The following is a 17,791-nucleotide window of genomic DNA, read 5'->3' on the forward strand; positions in this document are numbered from 1 at the left end:
TGTAGAGCGACTTATCACACTGCAAGGACGGAGTACGTTCTCTGAGGTATTCATCATAGAACAAGAGCACCGCTCACTAGCACCCAGACCAGTCCCAGGGACACCTCCTCGCGCAGATATTGAACTACAGGGATCGAGATGCAGCCCTACGAAAAGCACGTGAATTGGGATCTCTTCAATAAGTGGGATCAGAAATTGGTCTCTTCCCTGATTTCACACTCCAGGTGCAGGAAGCTAGGCGAATGATCAACCCAGCGAAAAAGAAGCTCTGTGAAATGAATTTTGAGTATAGCATGCCTTACCCAGCGAAGTTACGAATCAAAATGGATGGCAAAGTCCTTTTTTTCACGCATCCCAAAGCAGTTCGGTTTGCCATCAAAGACCAGACACTTAAACGGCGGGGGGTCGCCGACCGATTCGCAATCACACAAGGATGATTCCCCAGGCAATCGTGATGACCAAGATCTCGAAGAATGAAGGCTTGAACTATGCTGTGATGTCTGGCTCTTACCGATGCACAAGACACTGTAGGTAAATGCTGCAACAGACCGCATTGGGGTAGTTAACAAAACCAAATCACTGTAAGAACAGAATGCAGCTTTTTAAAGTCACCAGAATTGGTGATCCCGAATCCCCGTAGCAGACTGACTGCAGCAGGTGCAGACTCGTTAGAATGCATAATTGGGTCAACACGCATATCACAGGAATACTTACTTCTGTAGGTTGGGTGGATACGAGCTCACACTGTGGCGTAGACTGCAGTACAGATGGCAACATCTACACACAATTGACTTTTCCTTGTTGGTGGATTTTGTTTAAGTTCAAGGGAACGGGAGGGGAGGGGGGGGGGAAGTATACTGCCACAACTGTTTGAGGGAATTGTAGCGTGGGTGGGAATGTTTGTTATGTGCAAATGACGGTTTTGAATTTGAATCTATACGTTATTCCCGCACAGTGAATACCGCAGGTATAGAGATCTGTCTTATACAGGAGTTACACGTAATGTATGGCCACTGAGGGAGTAAAACGACAGACAATTCAACTGATGGCATGGAATGTACGTGGCCTTAATGAAGGTTAGAAAAGTAGGCGCCTATTTGAATAGACACTCTGTGTCCATTACAGCTTTACACAAGACACATCTCACCCCAATACGTAGCAGGGAGGTACAAAGGAAGCTGCAGGGAACATGCTACTCAGCCGACTTCACATCTCATGCCAGAGGGGTTTTACTATGGGTCGACAAGAAGGCAGGTGTGGAAATGACAGGCCTAGTTAGTGATACCCAAGGCAGGTTTTCAGTGGCCCTCTGCAAAAAGGGAGATCTGAAATTCATACTAGTGGATACATATGGACCATGACAGCCCCCAATTCTACCGCTCACTAGCTGACAAATTGCTACAATGGAGAGGAATCCCACAAGTCGGGGGGTGGGGGGAGGGACGACTTCAATTGTATACAAGATCCCGCCTTAAATAGATTTTGTGGTCCACTCAGACGACCAGCGGCTGCAGCAGTGGCCATACAGGAAATCATGCATACAGAAGGGCTACTTGACATTTGGAGGCACAGATCCCAAACTATGCGGGGTTACATGCATTACTCCTCAGTTTTTGACACAGACACTAGGATAGACTTTTGGATAATCTCTGGGGGACTAGAAGCAAGAGTGCTTACCTGCACACATCTTCCACATACATATTCAGCCCACTCCACATTCCAGCTAGTGCTCCATTACAACACACCACTACTCCCGGCGTTCACCTAGTGCTTCCCTCCTTATTCGTTGTTAGATACAGTATTCAGAGAAGGGGTAGCAATGGCTACTGAAGAATTTTTCTCTAACAATTTAGGATTCGTACCATCTTTCATCACAATCTGGAAAACGTTTAAAGAATACATTAGGGGGGGAAGTAATCTCTACACAAGTGGGAGTCTTACGTTCCATTTGAGGCAGGCTTGACCTCCTAGAAAGGGAAATAGCGCAAATAGAGCAGAACCTACTTAAGAGGGAAACTGCGCAAACAACGGCAAATCTTAAACAAAAATTAGCAGAATTCCAGGACACAGACAATAACGAAATCAGGCACATGGGGAAGTACGCTACAGCTCGTAGCTATGGGGAGCGGGATCGACCAGGTGCAACGTTTGCAGGTTTAATAAGGCCCAATAGAGAGCTAGACAGAATGGTGGGCATGACAGACAAGAGCGGGGCTCTGTTAGGTAACCCTGAGGAAATTGTCAATGCACTTCCACTCTTATTATAAAGGGTTGTACACTTCCCAAATACCAACCGATAGTGCCCTAGATGAATATCTATCATATATAAAAATGCCCTGGTTAGCAACGGAATAAAGGGAACACTTAATGGGGCCACTGACAAGAGACGAGATACGTAGCGCACTAGGTGGTATGGCGGCCGGAAAGGTCCCAGGAGCAGACGGGCTCACCGTAGCATTTTATAAAGCCTTCCAGGATATACTAGTCCTTTATCTCAAGCTACTTTATGAGGAAATGGCCGAGACAGGTGTTATTCCACTGTCTATGCGTGAGGCTATTATAGTTGCATTGCTTAAACCACGGAAACTGCACAACCACTGAGCCTCATACAGGCCCTTATCCCTACTCAACGTCGACGCGAAGATTTATGCGAAAATCTTAGCGAACAGGCTAGCTCCAATATTACCACGTATCATTCGACTGGAACAAGCAGGATTTGTCCCCAGCCGTAACCTATCACTAAATCTCAGGACGTTGTTTGGCACGGTGCAGAGACTTAACCCAGAGGTCAAGGCTGCTGCAGTATTTCTCGATGCTGAGAAAGCTTTCGACTCAGTGGAATGGGGGTTCATGTTCGAAGTGTTGTGCAAGATTGTGGTCGGTGACATATTGCTTAGGTTAATTTCGGTGCTGTATGCGTCACACAAAGCCAGAGTACAATAGGAGATGCAGTCTCACAACCTTTCGCCTTCATACGTGGCACCCGCCAGGGCCGCCCGCTCTCCCCGCTTCTGTACGCGATTGTGGCAGAACCACTACATTGTGCCATTCGAGAATATCACACGTGCAGAGGGTTAAGATTTCCAGAGTACACGCTAAATAATTCCGCACATTGAGACAACACCTTCCTCTACATTCATTGCTCAGAAGTAAATTTGTCCCCTATATTGAGAGAGGTGGTTCAGTTTGCAGGTCATTCTGGACTTCGCATCAATTGGGATAAAATCAAATATATTCCCGCTTACGTCTATAACCACAGAACCCACCATGGAGTTCCTGCTGCGCTGGACCACTGAAGCAGTACGATATTTGGGAATTCAATTTCATAAAGACCCGGAAGTGGTGATCCGGGAAAATTATGTAAGAGCAACAGAGCGACTGACTGAGAATGTAAATAAGTGGATAATGCTCCTGCTCTCACTAATAGGGAGAATCTCCATACTGCAGAGATTTCTGTTCCTATTTCAGAATATACTCATCCTCCTGCCCAGATATTTATTTGTGATCTGGCGAACGCAACTGATAAGATTTGCATGGGCCGGAAAACAGGCCCACATAAGGTGGGATTCTCTCACTCTACCCTACGAGCTAGGCGGGTTGGGAGCCACGGATCTCGAAAAGTATTACAGAGCCGCTAAAAGTACATTCACCCATTATTGGATACATGGCCCTCCGGACACACCCTTTCTATATCTAGAAATGCAGCAGACCCACTTTTATTACCCCAGCTCCTAACGCAGCAGACATCCCGACGCCCACAAGTCTTTGATTCTCTAGGGGTAATGGTGAAGGCATGGCAGACATTGTTACAAATGCAAGCAGGACCGTTCCTGTACTCTCCAGAAATGCCAATTCAATGGGGATTGTGGGTCCCGTTGTGGCAGGATGCAGGGGCGAGAAGGGCACTACAAACTCTAGGAATCACGAAAATGGGGGAGTTCTTCAAAGAGACACTGGTATCCTGGGAGGCCTTGCAGCGACCAGATGTTAAGCCGGCAGGCACAGCACTATTCCATTACTTCAGAGCGCGACACACGTGGCGTGCCCTTTTAGGTGAGGACATGTTCGAACCGCAGGCTATGGGAGCATACATGACACTCATTAAGGTTGAGGAACCCTTAAAACTAATAACGAAATTCTGCATGAGCTTGAAAGACACTCGTAAATCCAAAGTCATTAGAGTACAACAAGACTGGCAGCGAGATCTTGGCACTCCATTGAGCGACAAGGAGTGGCAATATTGCTGTTTTCTAACCCGCTCAGTCTCTCTTAATGGGCGCCACAGACTCATTCACTACAGGTTTTTACACAGAGCGTACTGCACCCCTGAACGCCAGTTTAGACGTGGGTTGTTGGAGACCTCCCGTTGCTTACGATGTGTGGAGGAAGAGGCGGGGTTCTGGCATCTAGCATGGCAATGCTCTGGTATATAGGTATTCTGGGACAGAGTATTCCAGGAAATGGGACTCATCATTAGAGCAGATCTTGCGCTGGACCCCAAGATGGCACTCTTGGGGTGGGATCTCCCAGTAGGCAAGGCCGTGCATGGATTGCTGGCCATTGGCCTCCTTCTGGCTAAACGTCGGATTGCATTGCGCTGAATGGGTGGCCCACTGCTGCAGATTAAAAACTCGTTACAAAAGTAGGGTCAACCCAAAGACAGTAACTGGGACCTGGGTATATAGTTTTATAGTAAAAAAAAAGGGGGTCCCAGAACGGGAGGACAGATGAAACAAGTCAAGGAAAATCTGTAGAATTTGGGGTACAATGTTATTTAATCACACAGACTCAACCATATCTTTGGTACCTTAAGAATCATCTCGAGGCCCACCGCGAGGTGGATTTCGTGCCTTCATTATTTGAAGAGGACCGCGCCCTTCGACAACTTTTTCCCGATGGTCCAACCTTGCGTTTTGAAGTTCGTGTTTGCAAGCAGAACTCTGACCAGCCCTCCTTTCCCGTCCTGAAGAAGACCCTTTTGTAAGGGAACAATCACCCTACACCTGTCAGGGTCGAAACGTAGACAACTACCCCCCTACCAGCTTCCACCCCCAGCAAGAATAATACAGCTCACTTCGGAAGTCTGGTTGCTTGAAAAACTATATGATCATGTGTGATAGTCATGCTTGGCTCCCATGGGAAGCCAAGAAATGTGTTCGTTTGCAAATAATGTATTTCTGACCTGCACCAAGATCCCTGTCCTACACCACTTCCTACCACATCACCCCCTACTCCCCATCCCCCTTTTCCCCCCTTTGTTCTGGGCACTAATGCATATCAATGGATATTTCTCATGCAATGTATACCAAAGATTAAAGACTGGCAGGCTGACGTGCTGTACTGTAACACACAATCTGATGCATATAACGAGCTACTTCCTCCTAAGAATCGGCCTAGGAATTACTGTGGTCCATATGAAGCATACCTTTTAAATAAGGCTGCGGACGCAGCCTCAGACACGCAATCTACTATCATTGGGGCATTAACACAAGAAATAGGAACCTAGAAACACAGAAATAATGCCAACGGAAAACATAGCATAACTGCCTGCCATGGGGTATGAAGGAAAGTTCCTCTGTACGGAAATGATTAACAATGTGCATTAGTTCACTAACAGTGCTCGAGATGTTATTTCCAAGATGTTACTGCACCTAAAATATGCCCTAAATGCTTAATTTACATTATTGTGTGTTCACAGTGAAAGGTATTGAGATGCCAATTACAATGCTACTGTGTGTGTTGTTGGATGTATTACGTTGTTTGTGATGAAAACAATAAAATAATGTAAAAAAATGTAAGTTCCTCAAAGTTATTTTAACGAAATTAATAAGATTTTGTGCCAATTCATTTGGTAAGGAAAAAGAAACCCGTACAAAACTAGAGAATGTCCAGCTGTGCCTGGAAGATGGGGTCTTGCGCCACCCCATTACAAGAAATACCATCAATCAGATTTTTCCAATTGGTGTGTACGGACAGCAAGACCCAAAGACGTGAGAAGTAATAATTACCTTAGAATAATCCACTCTAAGAGAAATGTCTAGCTGTTCCCATTCCTAAGCTCCCAAAAGAAATCAGATATAAGCTCCTGCACATAATTATTTTCAAATTTTCTAAAACGAAGGAAGAAATTCAATTGGTTTCTTTTCACCTTGATATATTGGTAGAAGATTTTAACCCACTAGGCTGCCATCTTGATAATAGGAGCATTAGAAATTGGGGGGGAAATGGGATCCGCCTGTTTGGGGATCTCCTGCCTGAAGGGAGGATGAAAACATGGAGACCAGCTTAGACTGGTCAACCCTGAACTTCCCTCCTCTCTATTTTTTACTTTTATGCAGCTTCACAATTTCATGCGGAAGGTACAGATACCAGAGGAAAAGTTGGCCCCACAATTAGCCATGCTTATTATGTGAGTGGCATAAGAGGAGTGGGGTGTTGGTATCGAATATTACAGCAACAACTCCATGATAAATTATTCCGCAAACCCTGTATGACATTCAGACCTCCGTAGGGTGCAAAATAGAAGCAAATACGTGGAAATGTTATAATGAATGGTCATACAAAACCGTTAGGGGGGCTAACTTCAAATGTATAGCCTTTTTTTGTAAGTGGTGGTTTTATTATACACCATCTGTCTTGCATAGAATGTTTCCGTCCACTTCAGGGTCATTTTAGGTGTGGACATCAATTGGGAGTTTGGGTACATATATGTTTCACCTGCTCGGCCATTACGGATTTCTGGGATCTAATCTTTCAGAGACTTAGCAGGAAACTTCAGACTCATCTTACCTCGGATTTACGAACTGTTCTGTTTGGTATCAACAATACTCTTAACTTATCATTCAGACGAAAGCAGCTATTAATGTATTCATCTTTAGTGGCCAAGTCTTCAATACTACAAAAATGGAAATCGGGGGAGTCTCCAACCTTTGACCAATGGGTATATAAAATGAAACGGCGGAATGTAAGTAAAAGTTATACTCCCAAAGAGTGGGTGCCATGGTGAAGTTCAATAAAATTTGAGGAGAAAATAAATAACTTGGATTATGTTTTCCCCCCTCTTTGAGGGATGTAGGTCTTAGTGTTAAATGTGAATTATACCAATGGAATGTTGAAGAAATCTGTGATTTTAGTGCAAGTTGGGATTAATTTAAGATTTCGATCTAAAAATGATGCAATTGTATGGGCTACGTGATGAATTATGCCTTTTTCTACTTGTGGCTATACACAAATACTTTTTTTTTAAAGCCTAGGGGTTATATAATATTGATTTGCTATATAATCCTAGGCATAAATTTTTGGTGTTGGCTGGTAAGGATTATGTTAGTTACCCAGTAAGCATCTGTTCTTGGCACGTAGAGCTGTTGATTCACATACTTTGCATACTCCTGCCACCTAGTGTTGGGTCCGGATTGTTAGATCTGGGGGTCTCTAGTTGGCAATGGTATTCACCTTTGTCCAAATAGGGACCCTTACTTCTAAGTCAGGATAAGGGGATTACACTCCTTGATAACCCCTGCTCATCTCCTTGGTAGCTTGGCAAGAGCAGACGGGCTTATCCCAGAGGCAGTGTGTTAAGCATTTGTGAATATACACAGTTATACAGGGATAACACTACAGATGGACACAACATGGGTTTTATAAAAAAAAGTATTCCTATATAGACTTAACACAAGACCACAAACGACAAAAATTCACAATACTACACTTAATATTACTTAAAAGATGATTCAAGTCTCTTAGATCAAGTTGCTGTTAAATGCGACAAAGTTCTCATCAAAGTACCTGGATGCGTAACGCAAAGTGAACAAAATGCTCCCAAAAGGGGAGATGCGTCAGTTCCGTGATCCGGGGGAACGGTTGCGTCCTGCCTCAATGCTTGCGCAGAGTAGGGGACTCGTCGTGAGCCTTACCGGCGGAGGTGATGCGTAAATTCTCGGCTTGCTGGACCATTGCGGTGCGAGAAGATGGCACCCTTGATGCGGCGATGCGATGACGCCCTGGCACCCTTGCGACGACTCTGTACTTTGGAGCCACGACAGGCCCTGCGACACGCTTCTCCGGTGATGTGATGGCGACTCTCACGATGGCGTCACGCTTCTCCGGTGATGCAACAGCAGACAGCTTCGATGAACACACGCTTCCAGGGAGATGCGGCGAAGGCTCGCTTCTCCGGCGTTGTGATGATTTCAGCTGCGGAGGAAACACACCTCTTCTCGATGCGTCGCACTTCCAGCTCCCAGCGGCACGCAAGTGTCTGGAGTCAGAATTCCCAGCACGGAAATTCAGGAGGGAGCTGGAGGTGAAGTCTTTTGTCCCTGAGACTTCAGTAGGAGGCAAGCACAGTTCAAGCCCTTGGAGAATATTCTGTAGATGAAAGTCCTTACAAAGTTCCTTCTCCTTTCCCCTGGCAATGAAGCAACCACTGCAGGCCAACCCAGCAAACAGCACACTGGCAGAGGGGCAGTCTAAACTCCTGCAGCTTCCTTGGTTCTTCTCATTGGCAGAAAGGTTTCTTGTTCCAGAGGTGATCTAATTTCTTGGGATCAGGGTCCCAATATTTATACCCCAAAATCCTTTGTTCTCTGAAGGCAGAGAGGCCTCTGCCTAGTCCAAACCAGTTCCTGAGCACTTTGTTTACATGACTCTGTTTTTCCTTTCACTGTGCAGGGCAGAGACATCAGCCGCCTCACAGGAGGTGGAGCCAGCACTGGGCAGGGAAGATACAGCTCTGGAGCACTCTGTTGACAAGATTCCTCCTCTCCTTTCACAGTGCAGGGCAGAGACATCAGACAAGCCACAGGGGGTGGAGCCAGCATTGTAGAGGGAAGGCCCAGCCCTATTCAGGTCCCAGGTGTAACTCCTCCCTCCCATCTAGATGCAGATTTCTCTATTCACCACTGGGCTGCCCCAGCCTGTCTCCTGGAATTCCCCAGCCCTGTCACTCACAAACCCAGACAAGGTATACACAACCCAGCAGAGGCAGGTTCAAATGGTTAGGCAAGCAAATACCTGCTTTCTAAATATGGTATTTGCAAACACAGAATATTAAAATAAACTTTACTAAAAGATGTACTTTATTATTCTGAGTTCAGGCATACTAAATTCGAATTTCTACCCTGTTTCCCGAGTCAGTTAGGATTATAAGAATGTAATAATCTAAATGCTCATTCTAACCTATGACAACAGGTAGCCTTCAATAGTGAAAAACGAAAATGGCTGTAATTCACTATTAGAACATGCTACACACATCAGAGCATGTCCTACCTTATACTTACAATGCACCCTGTCCTTGGGCCTACCATAGGGGTGTCTAATATGAAGCAAAGGGAAGGTTTAGGCACTGGCAAGTGGGTGCACTTGGCCAAGTCGACATGGCAGTGCTAGACTGCACACAGGCCTTGCAATGGCAGGCCTGAGACACACTTTACAAGCTGCTTCTGTGGGTGGCACAACCAGTGCTGCAAGCCCACCAGCAGCATTTGATTTACAAGCCCTGGGCACACATGGTGCACTGTACTAGGGGCTGACAGATAAATCAAATAACCCAATCATGAAATCCAATCAGTATATCAATTTAACATGGGGAGCACTTGCACTGTGGCACTGATTTGCAGTGGCACAGTGCCCGAAGCATAAATCCAGCAAAAACATATCAAAACAGAGGAGGCAATCCGTCAAAAATGGAAGACTCACGCCAATGATGTCAGGTCTAACACAGATGTTTGTAAGTTGTTTTTCTGTGAAGAAGTCTTTCCAATCACGAGGTAAGGCGATTCCTCCTTTTGGTGATAGTGCGCGTGGGCATCGACTCCATTGTTAGATGGTTTTCCCGCAAGAGGGTGAGAATGGAGTAAGTGAGTGTAGTAAGAGATGTCCATGTGTAGATAATGTAAATAAAGAGAACTGCAACAAATACAGGTGTCCGGGGAGGTGGGTGGATGTGAATCTACAGCTCTACATGCCACGAATAGATGCTTACTGGGTAAATAACATAATCTGTTTGAGGCATGTGTCCTGTAGATACACATGCTTTGCATAGACTATATAGCAGTATTCTCCCAACGCCGTTTCTATCCAGTAGATGTTGCAGTTGTCTGGAAAAAATGTTTTAGTACTGCCTATCCTACATTGGCTTGTTGGCGTGCTAGCACATCCACACAATAGTGTTTGGTAACTGTATGTGGTGTAGACCATGTTGCTGCTTTACAAATGTCAGCTATAGGAAAGTCATCTAAAAAGGCCATAGATGCCCCTATTTCGTGAGTGGAATGCGCTCTAGGGGGTATAGTTAAAGTTATTTTAGCTTTTGCGTAGCAAGTTTGAATGCACTTAACAATCCATCTTGAAATGCCAGATTTAGAAATAGGATTGTCTTTGAGAGGTGGTGTAAATGAAACAAACATTTGCTTTGTTTTACGGAAATCTTTTGTTCTTCCAATACAATACGTAAAGCTCTTTTGACATCCAGTGTGTGAAAGGCTTGTTCTGCTACTGAATCAGGTTGAGGAAACTACACAGGTAACTCAACTGATTGGTTAATATGGAAAGCAGAAACCACTTTGGAAAGGAATCTGGGATTGGTGCGAAGAGCTACCCTATCTTTGTGGAGCTGAAAGAAGGGTTCTTCTAAAGTTAATGCCTGTAGCTCACCAACACTTCTTAATGAAGTGATTGCAATAAGGAATGCAACCTTCAAGGAGAGAAACTGTAAAGGACATTTGTGTAGTGGTTCAAAGGGTGGACCCATAAGTCTTGTAAGTACAACATTAAGATTCTACACTGGTGCTGGTGGAATTCTTGCTGATATAACTCTTTTTAAGCCTTCCATAAATGCTTAGATGACAGGAACTTTGAATAAAGACAAATGTTGTCTGTTTTGCAAATATGCAGCTACTGCTGCAAGGTTCAATCTAATAGATGTGTAAGCTAGCCCACATTGCTGTAAGAGTAAAAGATAACAATGTTCTGAACAAGAGCATCTAGAGGTGGAAAATTGCAGTAAACAACAAATTGTTTCCATTTTGCTGCATATCAAGCTCTGGTAGTAGGTTTTCTTGCTTTTTTGAGAATAGTCATACAGTCTGGTGGTACATTTAAATATCCAAACTCTATGACTTCAGGAGCCACATCGCTAAGTTGAGCGCCTTGGGATTTAGATGCTTGATTTCTCCATGGTCCTGAGTGAGGAGAGTGGGGGTGCCAGAAGCTCTAGATAGTTGATGTAGCGACATCTGTGCTGGTCTTCCCAGAAAACTTCGATTGTGTAATGATGGAGATGTGCACCCCAACTGTGACAGATGTGTCAGCTGTTAGCGAGACTTGTGGAACAGGGTTGATGAAAGGCCGCCTTTTTTCATAAATTTTGTGGGTTACACCACTGCAGAGAGCGATGGGTGCGGCTGTCTACCAACACTAGATTTGTTAATTGACCCTGTGACTGATTCCACTGACATGCCAAACCTTCTTGTAATGGATGCATGTGTAGTCTTGCATGAGGTGCTATTGCAATGCATGACACCATCATTCCCAGTAAGCGCTTGAAAGTCCTGGTTGCCAAGGTTTAGTTGGTTTGGAACTGCATCAGTAGAGCTTGGATATTGGGAATTCTGTCTGCACTGGGGAAGGCTAGAGCTGTGTGAGTGTTGAGAGTGGCTGCTATAGAAGATTGTATCTGTGAAGACTGTAGGTGAGACCTTTGAATGTTGACAGTGAAACCCAGTTGGTGGAGTAGGTGTAGCTCAGTCGGAGTGTTTTGTAGACACTTTTGGTGTGTGCTGGCTTTGATGAGCCAGTCGTCTAGGTAGTGGAAGACATGAATTTGTTGTCTTCTGAGAAGAGCTGCTACCACTGCAAGGCATTTTGTAAATACCCTGGGAGCAGTACTTACTCCAAATGGAAGTACTTTGAACTGATAGTGTTCCTAAGACATGCATGCCTTCTAAGGGATATGCTGGTATTGACTTCTCTAGCTGCAGGGTCAGCTGCATCTAAAGCACACAAATCTGAGATATTTGCAATGAGCTGGATGAATGGGAATGTGAAAATATGTGTCTTTTAAGTCCAGTGTGGACAAAAAAATCCCCTTGTTGTAGGACCGAAAGAACCTGTTGAAGCTTTACCATATGGAAATGTTCTGACAGTATATAGTGGTTTAACTCCCAGAGATCCAGAATTGGTCTTAAGGAACCGTCCCTTTTGGGAATCAGAAAATAAAGAGTAAACCCCTGAACCTTGGTACTGACATGGAACTGGCTCTATGGCTCCCTTTTGTACTCGAGATTGCTCCTCTTGTTTGAGTAACTGCAACTGGCCTGACGACAATTTGTGAATGCAAGGTGGAATGTTTAGTGGATTGGAGGTGAGCTCCAGGCAATAACCATGTTGGATAAGGTATAGCACCCATTTGTCAGTTGTAATAGCTTGCCAAATGGGGAGACACTGTTGAAGTCTTCCCCCGACAGGTGTGGAGTGATGGGGGGGGGGGGGGGAGTGTGGGCAAGTCACTGTTTACTAGGGGAATGGGGTTTTACGTGGTGTGGCACCTTTACCCGTGCCTTTGGAAGAGTTTCCTCTATATCCACCTCTGTAAAAACCTCTAGAGGGAAAGGATTGAGTGTTGTCTTTGTAAGAGGAAGCATTTAGGTCTGAGGATGTTGTTTTGGACCCTGATCTGTAAAATGAGTGGCAAAAGGAGCCTCTATTGGATGGGAACTGGAGCGCTCCCATAGATTTTGCCACTTCAATGTCCTTTTTTATTTTTTCTAAGGATGGGTCGTCTACAGGATCAAACTGGCATTTCTTATCAAAGGGGGTGTTTATAAAATGGACTGTTGAACCTCAGGCTTAAACCGTGAGATCCTAAGACATGCATGCCATCTAAGGGGAATGCTGGTATTGACTTCTCTAGCTGCAGTGTCAGCTGCATCTAAAGCACATCTTATTGGGGAGTTAGAGAGGAGTTTCCCTTCTTCAACTAACTGCTGTGCCTTCATTTTGGGTTCATCTGGGAGATATTGGAGCAGTTTCTCCATCTCATCCCAGTGTGCCCAGTCATACCTATCTAGTAGGCACTGTGTGTTTGCGATGCACCAGTGGTTAGCAGCTTAAACAGCTACTCGTTTTCCAGAAGCATCTATAAGTTTAGATTCCTTATCTGGGGGAGGTGCATCCCCAGAGGTTTGTGAGTTAGTTCTTTTGCAAGCATTGGACACTACTAGGGAGTCAAGAGGCAACTGTCCCTTAATCAACACAGGATCCGATGGTGAGGGTTTATAATCATGCGGAGGTAGTCTGTGGTGGTGAGTAAGGCTGTCTCGGTACTGTGGAATCCGGATTGAGAAGGGTCAAGGACGGCGTGGTCTTCGATTAACTGTGCCAGCTCTGCGTTGACGTTCTTCTCAGCGACTTTCGCGGCAAATGGGAGGAGCGAGATGGTTCAGTACTTCTTGAGGTCTGTCGAGTCTGCTGAGGGCTTCTTGAGCAGGGGCCTGACTTCTGCGCGTTTCCAGTCATCGGGGAAGGTGCCGGTCTTGAAGGTGGTGTTGATGGTGCGATGTAGTTTGGGTGCGATGGTGGTGGTGGCTCTGTGGTAGATGTGTGGTGGGCAGAGGTCTGTGGGGGCTCCTGAGGGAATGCCTTTCATGGTCGAGGCGTTCTCTTCGGTCGTGATCGGTCTCCAGAAGGAGCTGGTGGGCTGGCTGGCGTTGCCAGAGGCCAGGATGGCGGGATGGCTGCGGAGTTGGGCGCATGGTCATTGAAGTTGCAGTAGAGGTTTTTGATATTCAGGTGGAAGTAGGATCCAAGCTTGTCGCAGAGGTCCTGGGAGGGGGTGATGTCCGTGGCTTCGCTGCAGGGCTTGGTGAGATCCTGGATGATGCTGAAGAGTTCATTGGAGTTGCTGGAGTTGGTGAGGATTTTGTTGTGGATGAAGGTCTTTTTGGTGGTTCTGATGCACTGGTGGTAATCCGTTGTAGCGTCCTTGTAGGTACTGTAGTTTTCAGGTGTCTTGCCATTTCTCCAGGCATCTGCAGGTGCATCTGGCTTTTTGGAGATCGGTGGTGAACCAGGTGGCTTTTGCTGGGGCGCTGTTTGTCGGGGTTGCATAGCGGGGTGAGCTTATCTGCACAGTTGGAGATCCATGTGTGGAATTCCCTGACTGCGAGGTTGGTGTTGGTTGCAGCGGTGCGGGTGTTTCAGTTGAGGGTGGAGTTGAGTTGCTCCTTGGTGACTCTGTTCCAGTTTCTTCGCGTGGGCGCAGAGCGGGTTTGGGTGGCTTGGGTTTGTTGATGAGGAAGTGTACACAGTGGTGGTCGGTCCAGGGGGGTTGCATGGTGTGGCTGAAATGGACGCTGTTTCTTCCTGCGAAGATGGGGTCGAGGGTGTGTCCTGCCTTGTGGGTCGGTGTGGTGACAAGTTGTATTATCTTCTGGTTGCAATGCTTTTGCAGATAAAGGTTTGGCTCATTGTCTACTGGAGGTTCAATTGTGTAATTATTCCGTGGGTTTGCAGGCAGATGAATTTCATCATCACCCTGATCCACATCTGGGTCGGTGTGTGGAGATTGCTTTGGTGTTATGTGTAATGGATCTTCAATAATTAACTGTTGAGAAGATGGTGGAGGTGGAGAGGGTCGTGGGGCAGGATAAACAGGGCAAGTAACCATATCTTTTTTCCTCTTTAAAGGAATCCCATCAGAAGTGTCCTCTTCAAGAAGCTTGTGTATTTGCTGGGGTTTTAGCCAAAATATGTCCAGTGTCAGGATTAATATAAATGTTCTTTTTACTGGGATCCAATTTGGCCTTAAGAACGTCTAAAAGTGGTTCTGGAGGCTCAAGAACATTGTCCTTGGATTTTGGTGTCAAAATCGACTTGTCTTTAGAATGTTTGTGTTTCAAAGCGGAGGGTTTCCGCTCCAAAGCATGTTTGCGTTTCGAATCGGAGGGTTTTGGCTCTGAACCAGAATTGTCTTTGGAGCTTGATTTCGGATCTGAAGGTAATTTTGGCCGATTTCGGAAGGCTTGACGGTTTGTTTCAGAGCCGAGCCATAAGGCGGGGCATCGGAAACATTGTCTCGGTGCCGACTTTGGGCAGAAAGCAGAGGTGGTGCCGTAGCCTTATGAGCTTTGGAAGAGGATTTAGGGGGCAAGAAGTCTTCGGTACTCACAGCACCCTGTCCCGCAGGCACATCTTCCCACTCCAAATCAATCTCAAGCTCGGAATCAGACTCTGGAATAGAGAGAGCCTCTTCTTCCTTTGCGGCAGACGCTTTGATCTCTTCTTGGTTGGATCCTTCCCTGAAGATATCTGGAGTGTGTTGGATACTTTGGCGCTGCATCTCTCTTTGTCGTGCCAGACGATTACGTAGAGTCTTCTTGGAACAAAACAACTTACAAGCATTGGAGTCTTCCATCCCCCAGTGCTCCGGAGACAGGCACAAGTTACAAACTTGATGTAGGTTGGTGCGAGGATATTTGGCGTGGCAACAAGGACAACATTGGAATGGAGTCCGTTTCGTCCGCCGAAGGCTGGACTGACGTGGCCTGGCCCGACGGCAGCCCACAAGGTTTTCTATTGAAAATGGAGTTGTCACTCAATTCGATACGTTGAGAACAGGGAAGCAAGTACATAAACAATACGGTCGACAGTAGAGTGGATTGCGCACCGAGGGGAACCCGAAGAAATGTTTTTGACCCGGAGCGCAGGAATACATGTCTGAACCCAATGGCGGAATAAAACAATCTAACAATGGAGTTGATGCCCATGCGCACTATCACCGAGGGAGGAGTTACCATATCTCATGACTGGAAAGACTTCTTCGAAGAAAAGCAACTTGCAATCATCCGGACCCAACACTAGATGGCAGGAGTATACAGAGCATGTGTATCTACAGCACACATGCCTCGAGCATAATATTTAATTGACCTTTCCCAAAAACACTAAAGCGTTCTGGTCCAGCAAAACTGTGTGCTGCTCACCAAATTGCAAGTTCACTTTAGCTTTTTAAAAGCTCTGCATTGTATGCGGTTCCATACAATGGCAATGTGCTTAATGGAGGTCTGCCATATGCGACCCTCAGATATTTCACATTTAAAAAGTGGTAACAAAAGTTTTTATCTAGGCCTCAGTTTGTAGAAACGTATGTGCATATTTGTTTATTTGTTGCCTTATGTGTACACAATTAGTGAAATAATAAAAAAAGACAGACGGACAAGATTTCGCTAAGTACACAATGTAAAATGTCACTTGTTCGGCGAGACAAAAATGATATATAGTAAACATAGCTAACCTTTTAATGGCAAACTTTTTTTTTTACAAATTCTCAGCAGCAATATTATCTAGCAAGAACTGTCACCATTACCGAACTTGTGAAAAGGCTTTTCTATGCAGCTGTTAATGTACACTTAACATTACACTTTGCAAATGTATTTGCAATCAGATTGTTCATCTTTAACGTGTTCCCTCACCCTAATAGAACATTCACTTCCAGCATTTCAACGGGCACACAGAGCTAGAACACAAATAATTCAACACATGGGCCAAACTAAAGAAAATACAGACAGCATAAACAGAGGCCAAGGTGGTGCAGAAGACCAAGGGGTAAGGATGCAAATCTCCCGGGAATCTAAGATGATAAAGTAGGAGAGAGAGATAGCGCACGTGTACACCTTGATTTGAATTAGGCATTAAACATTTCTTAAATGTAATAACATTTGTTAGGTCAGAAATGTATATACTTGCATTCCTAAATGGGTTAGTGACAATATTAACATTAGTGCACCATTAGATTAAAGAAATGTATCATCAAGCTCTTCAAATGCAGTTCTCACAAAAACATGCGTAAGTTTTAGGAGCCCTTTGTCTTCCGGATGATTGATTCCATAACATCCCACTGTTCCTTGGTGACCTACGAGGGAGAAAGCAAAGTGAAATTAGAATCTATGTTTTTTGTTAAAAGCTGCTACATTTTTCAATTTTTTTTGTAAACAAATTACCTTTTTTAGGTCATTGAATTCCCCTGCCATCGAAACATATTTTCCACCGTCCATTCGAATTATCTAGGAAAAGAAATATAAAACGTAAACTTAAATCTAGCTGCCAGCATGAGAGCAATGAAAGAGATGCTGCTTCTAGAACATCTGCAATCATGAAATGTAGTGCATGACCAAAAGATTATTGCATCTGTTTCGTGAAAAAATCCATATCATGGGTTGTAACTTTACGACCTATGTTTATACTTTTGAAATATTGCAGCTTTTTTTGTGTTTGGCTTGAATATCTTTTTTCAACATATGCACATACGGTATTAGTGGCACTACTCTTCATACAATACTGGTTGAAAAACTGCCCGCACCTTCAACTGCAATTACTTTAGAGGAGACGTCGGGGCTGGAAGCGGGAGGACAGAGTCTGCCCTCTTTCTCCTTACCGAGGGCGAAGGAGAGGTGTCACATAGTGCCCAACCCCTATGTGTATTCCCTGAATCGTTTTTTTTTTTTTTAAATAAACCGGCTCGCAGGGGAAGCCTTCTCTTTACTTGTGAAAGAGGTCCATGGCGGAGTTTACTTGTAATCTCTTTATCTGATTTGTAAAAGAGAACCTCACACCATTAACCCTTTTATAAACCAATAAACTGCAAATGTGCAGCGTTTTTGTGTTTAGAAGCTGGATAAAATGTACCCGCTGAAAACCAAAACGCAACACCAAGTTTGACTGTTCCAAAAAAACATACTCTCGGCACATTTTATTTACTCTCTGAATACTGCTTACATATGTTATACCAATTCCCATC

General features: G+C 44.9%; 1 protein-coding gene across 1 annotated transcript in view; it reads right to left on the reverse strand.

Moving 5' to 3' along the window:
- Positions 1–16,276: 16,276 nt before the first annotated feature.
- DECR1 (2,4-dienoyl-CoA reductase 1) overlaps positions 16,277–17,791 on the reverse strand; it is a 234,374-nt gene continuing 232,859 nt past the window's right edge. Inside the window, exons 9-10 of the mRNA XM_078687063.1 lie at positions 16,995–17,057; positions 16,277–16,906 (exon numbers count right to left, since the gene is read on the reverse strand). Of these exons, the coding sequence (XP_078543189.1) occupies positions 16,847–16,906; positions 16,995–17,057 (123 nt within the window). The 3' untranslated portion in view covers positions 16,277–16,846. The remainder of the gene's footprint in view (positions 16,907–16,994; positions 17,058–17,791) is intronic.

Source organism: Lissotriton helveticus, chromosome 4_1 (assembly GCF_964261635.1).
Source record: "Lissotriton helveticus chromosome 4_1, aLisHel1.1, whole genome shotgun sequence".
In the NCBI taxonomy this organism is placed as follows: Eukaryota; Metazoa; Chordata; class Amphibia; order Caudata; family Salamandridae; genus Lissotriton; species Lissotriton helveticus.